Raw genomic sequence first — 17385 nt, 5'->3', positions numbered from 1 at the left:
AGATTAGTTGCTGTTCTTGAACTCTACATAAGGGAATTATATAGTCTGTACACTTTCGTGTATGTGGAGAGTCATCCATGTTATGTATAGGAGTAATTTGTTCTTCTTTTTTTTAATTGCTGTGGAATAGTCATTGTATGACTATATCACTAAAATAGCATTTTTTAATCTTACGTTTCAGCTCAGTAAGTATCTGGTTGAAAAATACAGACAGTTCTCCCCAGCAGATTTAATAGCTGTAGTAAACATTATATTACTTTTTGAATATGATTACCTGCATTCCTTGTGTGGAACTGCAGCTGCTTTTGTCCTGAGAAGAAAGTTTTGGTTGATGTTAACTAAATCTGGGAGGTTACACAGCTCTTATCCTTAGAACTTATTTACTTATCAGTATTTTTGAATGTCTTATTCCCTTTGGTAAATGCTGATGTTTGTTACCTTAATAAATAACCTTTTAGAAGAAGAAGGTGAGTCAAATATCATCTCAGTTCTCCTTTTGAATTGGACTTTGATTTCTTACTTATTTTGTAAACTTATTTTTTGACTGGATTGTTATATATTTATAACAAAATTTAAAAGAGAAAATTATACATAAAATATTCCCAGTGACTCAATTTTCCCTTCCATAGGCAGTCAGTAAAATAAGTAAAAAAAAAGTCTTGTGTATCCGTCCAGAAGTATTTCATGAATATATAAGCAAATACATATGTATATATTCCTTTACCCTCTTTTTAATACACAGATGGCAATATACTTTATCACATTATTCTGTGTTTTCCTTTCTTTTTTACTTAACTGTTTCCTGATAATCATTTTATTAGTAGGTAAACATCTTCCTTGTTCTTATTTTTACTGTTACATAGTATTCCATTGTTTGGCCACAAGTTATTTAACCATTCTCTGTAACGGATATTCATTTATTTATTTTTACTGAATTATAGTCAACGTTATATTACAATGTTGTCTCAATTTCTGGTGTACAACACAATTCTTCAGTCATATACGAATATACATATATTCATTTTCATATTCTTTTTCACCATGTGTAATGGATATTTAAATTGTTTCTTATGTTATGAACATTGCTGCCACATCTCGTTAGTTCCTATGTTAGAGTTCTGTCCGAGAAGTTTTTGGAACAGTATTAATGACACAAATTTTTTCCTAGTCTTAAATGCAACTTCTTTTATGTTAATTTGAGCAGATTCTGGAATGAGGAAAATGGGTGGTATAAATTAAAAAATAGCTTTCAAAAAAAAAAGTGAAAAAAAGAAGCTTTCAGCCTTTAAGATTGTTATGATATTTAGCTTTTACCCATAAGACTATTAGTTCCATAAAAGCAGTTTATTTATATGAATAAAGTGGGATGGGTGGGAACTGTATGGAACTGAAAAGTGCATTCCTTTCCTAAACAAGCAGCTGCAAGCTTTTTGTTGATGTATGAGACTATGAGTCCAGTATTGTCAGATCTTCTGGTTTTTTTTTTTAAAGGAGAAACTAGATATATCTTTTTAATTTAATTTGTCTTCCTAATTTTCATTTAAAATAGATGTACAGGGGAGGGTATAGCTCAGTGTCACAGTGCATGCTTAGCATGTACAAGGTCCTGGATTCAATCCCCAGTATCACCATTTAAAAAAAAAGGAAGTGTTAAAATAGAGGTACAGTATTCTTTTTTGTTGATGTCTGATATTTTATTAAGTGGTTTTTCTAAAATTTAAAGTTTTAGTTGTTTCCAGAGTTTGCTAATGTACTTAACCCAGTATTGGGCAGAGTCTCAGAGAAAAAATTCTTTTTTCTTTTGAGGTGAATTCCTAGGATTGCATTGCTGAGTACAAGTTGTGTGAACATTTTTGTGGCACTTGCTGTGGATTCCTGCATTGTTTTCCTCAAGGAGTACAATGTTAAAAGCAATGTATTTTTTGTGTACTAATTTTCTCACAACCTTATAAGATTTGGGTATTATAATTATTTTCAGTTATTTTTAGTCTAGTAGGTATAAAAGAGTGAGTGTTGTTTTATTTTATATATTTTTGATTGTATATATTCTATATATTTTGATTAAATATATATTATATTTTATATATTTTTGATTATATATATTAGCTTCTCAGGGCTTAAAATAATTAACATTGTTTTAAATTTTAATGGTGGAAATAAGTTACTTTATCTTTTATGCTGATCTTTTTCTTACATAGGAAATTCTTGGTGCATCACTTTCTGCACCTTTAACATCTTACAAGGTGATCTATGTTCTTCCGATGCTCACCATCAAGGAAGACAAAGGTAAAGGGTTTCTTTCTTTCTAGAAATTCTTTGGGAAACACATTCTGGTTGTATTAGTTAATTCCATATTTTCTTATGTAAGGCACTGGTGTGGTCACAAGTGTTCCTTCCGACTCTCCGGATGATTTTGCTGCCCTCAGAGACTTGAAGAAAAAGCAAGTGAGTGTCTGAGTTCCATGTTTTTATTTCCTTTTCATCATCTTGTTGGTTAGGTACCAGTGAACTAACTATTGTATTAGGCTAAAAAGCTATGCATGTATCTTTGAAATGCTATCTTTAACCTGTTTCTTGATGTTTTTATGTTTTCCTATCATTTGAATTTTAAATATATTTCATAGAATCCTTTCTTAAAGTTAATTTATTTAGAGCTCATAATTTTTTTAGGTTCATAATAAAGTTGAGAAAAAAGGTACAAAGATTTCCCATGTACTCCCTGTTTTAACACATGTGTAGGTTCACCCATTATTAACATCACTCACCAGAATGATACATTTTTTACCAAAAAATGAACCTACATTGACACATCATAATCACCCAAAGGCCGTAGTTAACCTTAGGGTTCACTCTTGGTGTTGTACATTCTGTGGATTGGGACAAATGTATAATGTATCTATCACTATAATATACAGAATATTTTCATTGCCTTAAAAATCCTCTGTGTTCTTCCCGTTCATCTCTCCTCCCTCCCACCCCTGGCAACCACTAATCTTTTTAATTGTTACACATAGTTTGACCTTTTCAGAAAGTCATATAGTTGGAATCATACAGTATGTAGCCTTCTTAGATTTGACTTCTTTCACTTAGCAATATGCATTTAAGGTTTCTCATGTCTTTATAGCTTGATAGGTTATTTCTTTTTAACACTGTAAAATATTCTGTTGTCTGGATGTACAACAGTTTGTTTATTCATTCACCTACTGAAGGACATCTTGGTTGCTAACAAGTGTTTGCACTTATAAGTAAAGCTGCTATAAACATCCATGCGCAGGTTTTTATAAATTTATAAATTTATAAAATATAAATATTTATAAATATAAATATTATTGCTGGATCATATGGTAAGAGTATGTGTAGTTGTGTAAGAAACTGCCAAACTGTCTTCCAAAGTGGCCGTACCATTTTGCATTCTCACTAGCAACGTATGACAGTTCCTGTTGCTCCACATCCTTGTCAGCATTTGGTGTTGTCAGTATTCTGGATTTTGGCCATTGTAATTGGTGTGTGATGATATCTTGTTTTATTTTGCATTTTCCTGGTGACAGACGATGTGGAGTATCTTTTCGTGTTGCTTATTTGCTATCTGTGTGCCTTTGGTGAGGTGTATCTGTTAAGGTCTTTGGCTTATTTTTTAAATCAGATTTGTTTGTTTTCCTATTGTTAAGTTTTAAAAGTTCTTTGTACATTTTGTCTAACAGTCCTTTATCAGATGTATCTTTTGTAAATATTTTTTCTCAGTTTGGTTTGTCTTTCTCTTCTCTTGGTATTGTCTTTTGCAAAGCAGAAGTTTGTAATTTTACCGAAGTCCAGCTTATCAATTATTTCTTTTGTAGATTATGTCTTTGATGTTCTCTAAAAAGGCATCACCATACCCATGGTCATTTAGGTTTTCTCCTGCGTTATCTTTTAGGAGTTTTATAGCTTTATGTTTTACATTTTGTTCCATGATCCATTTTGAGTTAATTTTTGTATTGAGTGAAGGGTCTTTTTCTAAATTTATTTTTATGCAGATGGATGTCCGGTTGTTCCAGTAACATTTGTTGAAGAGACTGTCCTTGCACCATTGTATTGCCTTTGCTCCTTTGTCAAAGATCAGTTGATTGTATTTATGGGGATCTGTTTCTGAGCTCTGTGTTCTGTTCCATTGATCTGTCTATTCTTTTGTCAGCACCACAATGTCTTGGTTATTGTAACTTTATAGTAAGTCTTGAAGTTATTCAGCATCAGTCTTACAACTTTTTTTTTTTAATATCGAGTTGGCTCTTCTGGGTCTTTTGCCTCCATATAAACTTTGGAATCAGCTTGTTGAGATCCATAAAGTAATTGGCTGAAATCTTGATTGAGATTGTATTGACTCTATGGGATGAGTTGAGAAGAACTGACATCTTGACAATATTTAGTCTCCCAATCCGTGAACATGGACTATCTCTCCATTTATTTAGTCTTTCTTTGATCCTGTTCATCAGAGGTTTGTAGTTTTCCTTGTCTCTTATATGTGTATTGTTAGTTTTGTACCTAAATATAATTGAACAGCACAGCTTTGAACTGTGCAAGGCCCACTTACATGTAGATATTTTTTGATAAATATGTAGTACAGTACTACAATGATCATGGTTGGTTGAATTTGTGGGTATGGGACTGTGGATACAGTGGACTGACTGTAAAGATACATGCAGATTTTTGACTGCTTGGTAGAGTCAGCAGCCTTAACCCCCATGTTGTTTAAGCATCAACTATATTTAATTTTGGGGGGAACTAATGTAAATGGTATTGTGTTTTTAATTTCAAATTCTGCTTGTTCATTTTTGGTATATAGGAACACAATTGAATTTTGTATATTAACTGTATTCTGCAACCTTCCTATACTTTCCTATCAGTTCCAGGAGTTTTTTTTTTGGTTGTTGATTCTTTGAATTTTCTATGTAGTTGATCATGCTATCTGCAAACAAAGCAGTTTTATGTCTTCCTTCCCAATCTGTAATACCTTTTCTTTCCTCTCCTCTCCTCCCCTCTCCGCCCTTCCCCTCTCCTCTTTTCTTTTCTTGCTTTATTTCATTACCGAGAACATTCAGTACAATGTTGAAAAGGAGTGGTGAGGGGGGTTTCCCCCTGCGCCCTGGTGACATTGTGCAGGCTAGGTGGCTGGACCGCGGTGTGATGGGCCAGGGAAGCGACTGTGTCCGGCAGATCTGTGCCACGTGTACCTGAAGAGGAGAGGTTTGCTGGGTGGTTCCTTTTCATTATGGCCAGATTGCAGTCAATTTTGGAAGCTATCAACATTTATTTTATGTTTATTACACTTTTTAAAATTGAAGTATAGTTGATTTACAATGTGTTAGTTTCTGGAGTACAGCACAGTGATTCAGTTATACATACATTCTTTTTCATTATAGGTTATTATTGAATATAGTTCCCTATGTTATACAGTAGGACCTTGTTTATTTTATATATAGTAATTAGTATCTTTGTTCATTACATTTTTGAGGCATCAAAGTCTTATGTGTTTGTTTAAAAAAAAAGAAAGGCGTGGTGAGAGGGGATATCCTTGCGCTGTATCTGATCTTAGTGAGAAAGCTTTGATTTCTCATCATTAAGTATGATGTTAGCTGTAGGCTTTTTATAACATAGTCTTTACAAAGTTGAGGAAGTCTGCTTCTCTTTTAGTTTACTGAGAGTTTTTTTGTGACTAGGTATTGGGTTTTGTCAAGTGCTTTTTTTCATCTGTTGATATAATTTTGTGATTATTCATTTTTAATCTGTTGATGTGATAGATTTCATAAAACTTGAAAAAAGTTTTCTGATATTCACATTTTCATTGCAACCTGGAACATAATTCTCATTTTAAGTGTCTGTGTATGTGTGAATTTTTGCTTTTGGCTGTACAATTTCATCATTAAGCCATTCACTCAAACTGTTTAGTTCTTTAAAGTCATCCTTTCTTGAGATATTTGGTAAAACTGAAAAATTGCTCTCTCTAGAGAGGAGAACAAAAATAGTTTTAAAAGTTTGGGAGATGCTTCCATCAATAATTACCAGTAAAGTGTCGATCATTAGTATTAACCTGGAAATTTTTTCTAGGCTTTGCGAGCGAAGTACGGAATTAGAGATGACATGGTCTTGCCATTTGAGCCTGTGAGTACATAGATAATTCAGAATATTCATATCCATATTTCTCTTTTTAGAGAATGAAAAGAGGTAACATTTTCCTTGAAACAAAATTAAATAATTGGTAGAGTATGAAAATAAGAGAGAGTTTGCTTAAGAGTTTATTTAATTTGATAATTGCTGTGGTGGATAAAAATGAAAGAAAAACTAACAGTAAGCATTTTCTTAGCACCTGGCACCTGCAGTTCTGAAACAAACAAACAGCTTTTCAGCCTTACCAATTATATAATAGCTTATTTTCTAGTATGGCCAATTTCCAGGTTTCTAAAGACAAAATTTTGCCATATTACTCATGAATGTTTATGTTTTCAAATTGGTGCCTGCAGAAGAAAAAAAAAAAAACTTAAATTACTAGTGAATAATTTTCATGAAGAATCCAGAAGACAATATAAACCAGAAACAAGCCTATCTGTAAATTTAGTTGCTTATAGCATTTTGCTAGTTTCAACATTAATTATTTCATTAATTATATGCTGGTGGAGGGATGAGAGCTGGGGAAGGTGTGTGTGTAGTGAGAGAGGGACAATGTGGGGGTTCGTGCAGAGCATTTGGGTGGAGAGTAGAAAGACAGATTCACATCTGGATGTTAGCCCCTCTGTGATTACCTAATGTGTGGCACTGCCATAGTGATGTATAAAATCTGAAATGATTTCGTTGAACGGTAAGGCAAAAGGACTGTGCCCATCGGACTGTCGTTGTGTTCATTCAGTGTGAGATCCTGACGTTGTGGTTCTTTGCAGGTGCCAGTCATTGAAATCCCAGGTTTTGGAACACTTTCTGCTGTAACCATCTGTGACGAGTTGAAAGTTCAGAGCCAGAATGACCGAGAAAAACTTGCAGAAGCAAAGGAGAAATTATATCTAAGAGGGTTTTATGATGGTGTAAGTGGTACTTTTTTATTGTTTTTATTTGATTTACCCTGTGCTCTGTGATTTTCATCTTAGTGACTTTGAAAAGAATATCAAAAAATTCAATATAGTTTCAGCTATATCCTGATTTGAGAGGGATTAATGTAAGATTGTATTCTTCTATTTCCAAATTTTTTAAAATCTATTTTTGTCTAATAGCATTTGTGGAAATTCCATTTTTGTGCCCTCTAATCTCTAAGAAATGAACTTCTTGAGAAAATATTTAAAATTAGTTCATATTATCATACAGTAAACTCCAACAGTTTATTGCATGGGCAATATGTGGTCCCTTTTTGCTCTTTTAATTGAGGAGTTCACATTTTAAATAAGCACTTTCATTTGCTTCATTAATTTACTTGTTAATGCCTACTGCATGCCATGTTAGCACAATAAGCCAGTTCTGGACCTTTTTTCCTCCTTAATTGTGCAAATGTTAATGTAGCTTTACATATCCATGGAAAGAAGATGAGCCTAGAGAAAGTAAAAAGTCCAGTTGCTCGTGACTTGAGGTTGAAATGAAGATTTTTAAGGCTAAGAATTGCCTCAAAAATCTTACATGCCTTTTTTTAAAGTGACTTCCATGTTTTGGATGACAATAAAAGCCAACACTTACATAGCATTTACATATTTACTTACTTCTGAAAATAACCTGTGAAGTAGACACTGTTATTCCCATTTTACAGATGGGGAAATTGAGGCACTAAGAGATTAAGTAATTTACCCAGGATCAGCCAGATAGCCAGCCAGAGGCAGAACTGGGACTCAAACTAGGCAACTTGGCTCTAAGATTTGTACTGTTAATCCCTGTGCCACAATGATCAATAAGTAAAATTTCATAATGATGAATTACATAGATAATGAAGTATTTTGATATGTTAGAGGACTGGAAGGTCAAAAAAGAACACTTAAGATAGAAGCTATTTGAGAGTCACAGGAGTCAGATAGATAGAGGTCAGAATATCAGCTGGAAAGGGATTGTGGCTAGCTCTGTGACAGCAGTGGGCAAGCTAATACTTTGCCCTGGAATTAAATCTCCCCACTGCCAAAAAGTCAGAGTTGAAAAACAATAGGCTTTCCTCTAAGAGCCAAGCTTGTCATATGGCCAGGCAAAGGAGAATGTTTGCTGGCAACAGATGGAGTTGGAAAGAGAAGCTGAAGTGGGGCTGAGCTGGGTATGCTCAGTTCTTTCTCCCAGAGCCTTCAGGAATGACATGAGTTAGGGGAGAGGAATTCTCTCCACATGGAAACCTGAGAAGTGGGAAGGAAGTGAGTGTTCCTTTCTAACTATGTTCATAATAGCTATTCTAGTTACACTAAAAGAAAAACAAGTGTTATAAATATTTGTTGTCCAAGCTGTGCCAAAATTAAGGCTTATGGTTTATAAATGTGATAAATTTCACAGTAAAAGTATCTTGGTTGTGACGGGTAGTAAATTTAGTTAGGGAGAGGTTTGGGGGTGGAACCCAAAGCAAATTTTAATTGTTTCATATGTGCTTTTTCTCCACTTCTCCTTTTAGGTAATGTTGGTGGATGGATTTAAAGGACAGAAGGTCCAAGATGTAAAGAAGACTATTAAGAACAAGATGATTGACGCTGTATGTCATGGGCTATCCTCTGAAGGCTGTTTTTGGAGAAAAGCTTTTAGTTAATAGACTTCCCAGTGATAATTAGTAGTGAGTTCTGTAGTAGAACCTGGAGCTATATTAGAGATATAATTTTATTTATATATAAAACAGGAGACCTGTTTAGCAGTTCATTTAACTTGACATCCCACCTGTAACATTGATGAAGAGTTAGTGTTCCAAAGATCGCCTGTGCAAATCACATACGGAGAACTTTAATGGTGCTTCCTGGCGGTGAGGTATTGGTGGTTACAGTTCTCTTTCTGTAGGGCTTTTTACTGTCATCCTTTTTTCCCTTTTCATTTTTGTTGTAACTTTTTTCTGTTGAGTTACTTAACTACTTTTAAAGTTGAATTTTTATTTTTGACAGTTATGTATATCCATAATACAGAGAGACAATGGCTTATTCAAATTTTAAAAATAATTTCTTCTCCCTCCTTCAACATTCTCTTAAGTTTCTCTTCCTTGGACAGGCTTACTTTCAACTGTTTTCAGTTATTTTATTTAGTATCGGCCTCCACCTCTCTTACAGATCTCTCATCTAAATGCTTGTAGTGTAATTTTTAAATTTTCATTTTTAGGCATCAGCCATTGACTTCCAACTATGGAAGATCAAGATTTAACTCTTCCCAACTTGTGTCTTCCTGTCTAACCTCACATTTATGTGTACTTCTCCAACCCCCATCTTCCTAGTCGAGGTGTATTATAACTTACGTTAGAGCAATACTCAGTGTGTACGTTTTTGAGTCGTGGCTGATCCATAGGGCAGTGTACCATGAGAACTTCTCTTCCCCAGCTTTTGATTTTCCATGGAGTTAATAATTGTCTTTCCCCCCGACTTTTCTTACTTTTAAATATAATTTTTGGTACTTCATCCCCAAACTCTGTCTCAGCTGTTAAGTTCTCCTATCAGGACCTTCAAACACATCGGTATGCCATCGGTTACATCTTAGACAAAGTTCTCCCAGAGCCTTCTGGCCTGTGTTACTCATTCAGACTGGTACTTCCTGCAGATGTGCACAAGTATCTGGGATGTTCCTCCTTTCTTACTTAGGATTCCCTTTACTTCTCTGGAGTTGGATCTCCTGTTTCTGGGATCCCATGACTTCTTATTTACTTTTTTATTTTGGTGAAGCTCTGCGTCTGGTAGTTTTCCTGGAAAAGGGTACCTGGAAGGTAAATTTTTGTGACCTTCCATGTCTGAAATATCTTCATTCTGTTCTCATACTTGAATGTCTAGGTTTAGAATTCTGGCTTAGGAAAGAATTTTTCCTTAAAATTTTAAAGGCCATTGCCCATAGTGTACTGGTTCAGTGATGCTGTTGAGAAGTCCAAAACCATTCTGGTAATAATGAATCTTTTATAACTGACCTGTGGCTACACTGCACCCCTCCCCACCCCAGCCTGAAGCTTATAAAGTCTTCTCTTTTGTCCCAGTATTTTGAAATTGCATGATGATTTACCTTGGTGTAGGTCAGTTTTCATTCATTCTTCTGGGTGCATAGTGGGCTCCTTCAATCTGGAAACTTATGTTCTTCAATTTTGGGAAAATTTCTTGACTTTTTGTTTGACAATTTTGTCCCTTCCTGTTCTTTATTTTTGCTGACTGAATTCTTACCATTCAGATATTGAATCTCTTAGCCTCTGAAAGTCCTTTTGCTCTTCTTTCTGAGGAAGTCCCTCAATTTTTTGTGGAAAATTTCAAATTTATAAAAAAGTAGAGAAGTATAATGAATTCCTGTATACCTCTTACCCAACTCAGAGGCAATTTAAGAGCTTATTCTTCTTATCTGATCCTTTTTTATAGGATGCCATTCTCATTTCATGTATATGAAATTTTAATCTTTCATTAATTTGAGGACAACTGTTGATATTTAACAGTGGGTACGAAAAGGTGATGGGAACCTTTTTGGATATGGATAGGGCTTCACTGGAGGAGATCCAGAAGGTCCATTTGGGCCTTGGGGAAGCCCTGATATTAGCCTTGATGTTAATTAGGGCTTCTTGGTTTGTTAGACTCCCCTCAGAAGATTCTTCAGTTTCTGACCTAAAGGGTCTGTGCTAACTGAGCATTCTGGGAGCTGAATGGGAGAAGATTGCTAGGGTGGGTACCAACACCCAGTGTGCTCACTTTCACTCAGTCCCCGCTTTTTCACTGTGATACCCATAACCTAAGCTTGTCCTCTGGTTGAGGGACTCTCTTCTGTCCTGTCCAGGGAATAAACCTTCATTGCTCTGCTGGCATAGGGAGGGGCACTTGCTTGTCTGCATAGTGTGGGATCAGGGTATCTGGAGTTCAAACTTCGTTAAAAGACTTTGATTAGTCCTTGTCTTTCCTGCCTTGTGTTGCCTTCTCTTCCAGAACTGTCTTGTGCTACAAATCCCGAGTTTTTTGGAAGTTCTGTAATGCAAACTAGATTGCTTTTCAGCCTTCTCTTCTGTGGGCTTAGGATTCAGCTAGCTTTCTTTGATTTGCTAATAGTTATCTGTCATCCTACTTTTTAGTTCCCAACATTTGGTTAATATTATTTCTTCTCCCATTCTTGTTGTCTTTATAGGTTCATATCATTGGGGAAAAAAAAGCCTCTTTGTTGTCATTTTGTTAGAATTTTGAGAGGAAGCAGAGTTACATGTCTGTTTTAATTTACTATTGTTAAATGGAAGTCTTCAGTAATAGTATTTTCCATGTTTAATTCTTGTGCATCTTTTTTTTTTTTAACAGCAGTGGTTCCATGGATCTGATTTCCTATTTTCTTTATATATATATTTTTTAATATATTATAACAGGAATAAAAGGCTAATTAGGCAGCCTTACCTTCAGAGCATAGCATTAGAAACTGTTAAACATCTTTCACTCTGAAGAGGCATAATCTGTACCTAGGGAAGGTGATCCATTTGATAGAGATGCATGCCTTTTCAGCAGCAAGTGTTACACAGAAAGAAGGGCAGTTACCTTCTACCTTGGGAAGAGGGAAGACATAATGAAAATGTGAGGTTTTGGTTATTTGTGGTAGAGCATTTTTTTAAAAGTTATTCTTATCTTTGAGGAACAGAGATTGCCTTGACATAATAGCTGATATAATTTTATTTACTTTCATTTAGGGAGATGCATATATTTACATGGAACCAGAGAAACAAGTTATATCCAGGTCTTCAGATGAATGCGTCGTGGCCCTGTGTGACCAGTGGTTAGTCTCTCTTATAGTAAGAAGGAATTTCCTTCTGTCACTTTGCTTATCTATTTGACTTTTATTTTTTTAAATCATTTCATCCACTCCCAGGTACTTGGATTATGGAGAAGAGAACTGGAAAAAACAGACATCCCAGTGCTTGAAGAACCTGGAAACGTAAGCTGGGAGAAAGTGATGGTAGATGGGCAAGGAGATGAGAAACAGGGAAGACAATAAAGGTGAAGAGAAATACTTTATCTTCTACTCTTCCCAGGTTCTGTGAGGAGACCAGGAGGAATTTTGAAGCTACCTTAGATTGGCTGCAAGAGCATGCTTGCTCCAGAACTTACGGTTTAGGTAAGCAAACTTCCACGTTTTTCTGTTTGAATGACTTTGCCGGTTATGTAGCAAAGTAACACTTTAACTTTTTTTTTCTTCTCTTCCAGTGTTTTTCTGAATTAGAAGTTCGGGGTTAGAGGGTGAGGGAAACTAGGACATGGTCTTCTGACATCCACCTGGTGGTAGAAGTCTCTAACCTACATAGCTTTTATGGTGCAGCTTTTTAATAGAAAGTTTCTAGTGCCTCAGCCTTTTTTGTTTGTTTGTTTTTTGAGTAAAAGCAGAGATGCGTACTCCATAGACCATGCAGGCCATCTCAGAAGGCAAGAGAAAGGCCGAGACAGAGAGTACCCATTTTGTCTTTTACTTACCAGTTTATTTGTATTAATTAAGTAAATTTAAGGTAGCTCTGTCAGTACTATTGACCCGCTCTTGAAAATGTGAATTCTATAGATAAAGTGTCTCTTGGGTTCCTCAAGTATTAGTTTCCTTCTTTTTATCTTGCAGGTACTCGTCTACCATGGGATGAGCAGTGGCTGATTGAATCGCTCTCCGATTCCACTATTTACATGGCATTTTACACAGTTGCACACCTGTTGCAGGGAGGTAACTTGCGTGGACAGGCAGAGTCTCCGCTGGGCATCAGGTTGGTAAATGGATAAGGAAAAGAAGTGTAATTTGTTAGCAAGAGATGTGAGCTTTTGATTTACCTATTGGAAATTCTAATAATTAGTTTTTAGAAGAAGTCATTTAGTGGAATTTTGTTGTGATGTTTTTGCTTTTTGATGTTGAACTGAGAAAAAGTAATAAATAGCCCCTCCTCTGTTATCCGTTCTTCATTCTTAGGGGAGTCTCCTGTCCTCATTTGTTAATGTAACTGCATTAAGAAAGTGATTTCTACGTCAAGGTTGGATTAGAATCCTGATTCTTTCAAAGAGGTTGTATATATATATGTAATTGTTGTTGTCTGTTTCTTTTATTTTTAATAGTCCTCAGCAGATGACCAGGGAAGTTTGGGACTATGTTTTCTTCACGGAGGCTCCATTTCCTAAGACTCAGATCCCAAAGGAAAAGCTAGATCAGCTGAGGCAGGAATTTGAATTCTGGTATCCTGTGGATCTTCGAGTCTCTGGCAAGGATCTTATTCCAAATCATCTTTCATATTTCCTTTATAATCATGTGGCTATGTGGCCAGAAGAAAGGTGAGTGCTAAAAAAGATGTAGACTAAATGTATTGATTATTGACAAGGGCTCAAATATATAGAAATTACTGTGAAGAGAATGGTTAGATTTGCCAGTTATGTTTTTTTTTTTACTTATATTAAATATTCTAAAGCAGGAAGCACACCTCCTATATCAGTTATATCCAGAGGTCCTCATACCTACCTTTGGCCACCAAAGCACATCATATTTCAGGGGCATCAGTAATTCACTTGCCCTGTTATGTGACTCATCTGACCTGTCAGATGCAGGAGTAAAGGTGATTTAAGACAGAGCGTGGGACGTTAGAATTGGAAGGAAACATCACTTTTGAGCTGAGAGCCCCAAGGTTCCAGCATTAGTTGATGATGATGTTCTGACTAGAATCTGGGTCGAAGATGCATTTTTAATACCCTGTGCTCAAGAGTAATCCTTCTGTCATCTTCCCTCTTGACCCAAATATGTCTGTGTGCCTTTTCCTCCTGTCACTAAAGTAGCTGAAGAAACAAACCCCTCCCACTGTTCAAATTTTATTTTGTAAGACCAAAGTAATCTCATGTGATTTCCTTCTTATATTTAGAATGAGATTGAATTTTCTTTCTCAAGAATAAAAGGGAGGTTTTGAAGAAGAGAAATAAAATAAACCTGATGTGGTTCTTACCATGTAATTATTTTTCTCTGTTGTTCAAAATGTGTTTTTGGAGAAATCGGGTATCTCAGAATTACTTGTTAGTAGTTAAGTTGAATATTTATCCCCTTGCATCAAGTTTTTGACATGTATTAGGGTTTTAAAATTACAGGTAAGTAATAGCATCAAGGCTTATGTCAGGCACTGTTCTAATCACTTTTAGTAACTCGTCTTATTTTCACTACGGCCTTTGGAGGAGGGTCTATAATATCCTCGTTTTACATGAGGCATAGAAGGCTCAAATAACTCACCCAGGATTACCCAGCAGTGGCAGAACCAGCATGCAGACCCCAGCAGTCTGACTCTAGAACTCATGCTCTTAACACTGCCTCCTACCTGATCTTGTGAATGAATGAATGATATATACATAGCTTGAAAATTCAAATGGTTCATAAAGGCAAAAAGTTAAAAGTGAACTTTCAGCCTTCCCCCTGTATCACTCTGTTTCCCAAAGCTCATCACTGCTACTACTTTCCAGATTCCTTCTGGAAAATGTATGTATTCCTATACTGGCATTAGATATCTATTCTTACATATTTTTTAATCTATACAAAGATGCCACATTATAGACACTATTTTGTCTCTTTGTTTTTCCTTGTAATAGTATATTTCTAAGATCTTTTTATATCAATATATATAGCCCTGCCTGTATTTTAAAATAGTTACATAGTATTTCATTTTAAGCCTGTACCACAGTTTATACAACCATTCCTTTACTAATGGACTTCCCTTGTCTTCCTTTATTTCCTGTTATGAAAAGGACTCAATAAATATCTCTGTACTTTTGCCTTAGCAAACTTTTATGAATCTTTTAGCATTTACCTTAAAATTTTAAGGCTAAACCATAATCTTTGTTTCATTTTCTGTATTTAAACATTTACCTGTCAAGTGACAAATGGCCTATATCTGTGAGGGCAAATGGACATCTCCTCCTCAACTCTGAGAAGGTAAGGCTCATTGCCTCTTGAAAGGTTAAAATTCTGCCAAAAACTTTCCAGATTTAGGATGTTGTACTTTTTAAAGAAATAAAGAATATGAAAATCAAGGAGTTAAAAATCTTCCATTTAAAATGTTTAGGACTACCAGCATAAATTAAAGGTTTACCTTTAAAATTAGGTGAATGAAATAGATAGTATTAGTTGAGGGGAGGGATGGGGAAAACTTATTTACCGATTGTAACATTTGTTTGTAGGGTGACACAAATTGTAACAGGAGGAGAGAGAGACAGGGAAAGGGACAGGAAACATAAAGACCCTATCATTGTGGCCCTACAATATCTTCCTTATTAAGTTGAGAAAATAACTTGGTGGCTTTTGCTTTATACTGTGACCAAACACTAAATGAGAATAATAGAATTTTGGAGTTTGTAGTATTCAGGTGTCATTTAAGGCTTCTTCCCAGACAGTGTATCTCTCACTATACTGCTGTAACTTCCCCTGTTGTTACTACTAATAATAGACGTGGTTTTTTATAGGCTACACAAGACTTTAGTTGATCAAGACCCTCAACAGGAGATTATGCAAACCTCTTAACAAGGCCCTGCTTGCCCCTATGATGCCTTTGTGCACATTAGAAAGGGGCACCCTCCCTCAACTAAACAAACAAACAAAAAATTAAGTTGCAGTATTATCTGTTTTTCATTAATAACAATTGCAACAAGGTGGATTTATTCCAACCAGTGCAGCTTGCTACATCTGATGGACTAACGGTGAAAGAATGGTAAAAGAACATTCATAGCTGTATGTCATAATGAAAATAGTTATAGATTTAAACAAATAGCATATGATATGAATTGCAAAATGAAACATTTTTTACAGTGCCCTAATATTGAAAGGGGATTAAAAAATTTATTCAAGATAATCTGTACATTAGGCTGAAAAACAGCTAGTTTATAGATTTTGTTAAATCAACAAGGACTTTTGACTATCTAATTTTTTTCTTTGAAAGTCAAAGTGTAACTATGTATTTGTATATATGTATATATATGTGTGTGTGTATTTTTATATATGTATAAAAATATAAATCCTGTTATAACATGACATTTTCTTTGGTTTCAGCATTGTTGTCCTATACATACACTATACTCATTTTATTAGAACAAGGTACTTTATTGCTGTGTAGTGGAAAATTGATAGAATAATCACCTCTCTGGTATCAGCAAAGTTACAAAGGCGTAAAAATTTTTTGAATTATGAAGATTGCTAGGCTGTACACGTTGCTTCTTTAGTTGTGTTGCCGTCAGACACAGCACAACTTGAGTAACCAACTGTTGTGACCCTAATGACAGGAAGTTCCTTAAAGCCCTAATTCTGACCTCCTGAGCTAGTCCATTTATTTCTGAATGACTCTAATTGCTATAAAGCTCTTCTTTATAACCAGCTAAAGTGTTCCAGAGTTGTAGTGGAATTATCCCACAAGTCAAATCAATTCCTAAGGGACATTATCAGTTAATGGAAAGAGCAGTGGACTGAGTAAGCAGACTGGAGATCCTGTCCTAGCTTTAGTGACTCGGATGAGTCACTGTACTGACTGGACTTCAGTTTTCTCCTCTGTAAAATTAGTGTAAGGTATCTTTTCCTTTCCATGTTTCTAATTCTTTTTGTCTTTTTCTGATGGTGGCCAACCCATTTAATTTGATATGACTGATTTGGCTTGTTTATTTATATATATTTTTACTAATGCCTGATCATTGACTTTCTATTTCAGATGTCAAAATCCACAGGCAACTTTCTCACTTTGAGCCAAGCTCTTGACAAATATTCAGCCGATGGTGAGTATACTGTTTTGTTATTGCTGTTGCGTGGGGTCCAATTCTCCTCAGATTACAGCAGGCAGGTTAAAATTGTTGTTTTGGTTTTATTGCTTTTGTCTTTTGCTTTTACCAGTACTTCAAAATATTCATGTTTTCTCTGTGTACAAGCAATGTAATTTTTAAAACATAAGAATTGCTAATCTTACCTATTTAGGAACAAATTTAAGCTAAGATTATTAGAGTCTTCTTTCAAGGAATACTCACTATAATGGCAACCTGGCTTTTTCGTAATTTCATGCTGCTTCTAAGAAGTCAGAGTTAGTTTGTAGCGATGTTGAGTATGTAGGAAGCTTTTTCAAAGTGTTTCCTTCATATTTGATATACATACAGGTGACTTGCAACTGGGAGCACTCATTTTTTAGAAAAATACATTTTCCCTGTCCTCATTCCTGTTCCATTTGATGATTACTTTGTCAAGAGAAGAAATGTACTGTCTTATCTGGAGGAGCCAGTTATTTCATATGTAGCCTAGACTGGT

At 35.2% G+C, this 17385-nt stretch overlaps 1 protein-coding gene across 2 annotated transcripts in view; it reads left to right on the top strand.

Moving 5' to 3' along the window:
- The window catches only part of LARS1 (leucyl-tRNA synthetase 1), a 57157-nt gene that overhangs the window by 19138 nt on the left and 20634 nt on the right, over positions 1 to 17385 (top strand). For both annotated transcript variants that reach the window (XM_031449277.2, XM_031449276.2), the window contains exons 11-22: positions 2199 to 2286; positions 2369 to 2445; positions 6082 to 6135; positions 6909 to 7049; positions 8594 to 8671; positions 11801 to 11886; positions 11980 to 12045; positions 12143 to 12225; positions 12715 to 12853; positions 13197 to 13409; positions 14985 to 15042; positions 16802 to 16865. In XM_031449277.2, the coding sequence (XP_031305137.1) occupies positions 2199 to 2286; positions 2369 to 2445; positions 6082 to 6135; positions 6909 to 7049; positions 8594 to 8671; positions 11801 to 11886; positions 11980 to 12045; positions 12143 to 12225; positions 12715 to 12853; positions 13197 to 13409; positions 14985 to 15042; positions 16802 to 16865 (1147 nt within the window). The remainder of the gene's footprint in view (positions 1 to 2198; positions 2287 to 2368; positions 2446 to 6081; positions 6136 to 6908; positions 7050 to 8593; positions 8672 to 11800; positions 11887 to 11979; positions 12046 to 12142; positions 12226 to 12714; positions 12854 to 13196; positions 13410 to 14984; positions 15043 to 16801; positions 16866 to 17385) is intronic.

Source organism: Camelus dromedarius, chromosome 3 (genome assembly GCF_036321535.1).
Source record: "Camelus dromedarius isolate mCamDro1 chromosome 3, mCamDro1.pat, whole genome shotgun sequence".
Classification (NCBI taxonomy): Eukaryota; Metazoa; Chordata; class Mammalia; order Artiodactyla; family Camelidae; genus Camelus; species Camelus dromedarius.
Note: the sequence above shows the minus strand (reverse complement) of the source record. Positions and strands in the feature narration are given on the sequence as shown.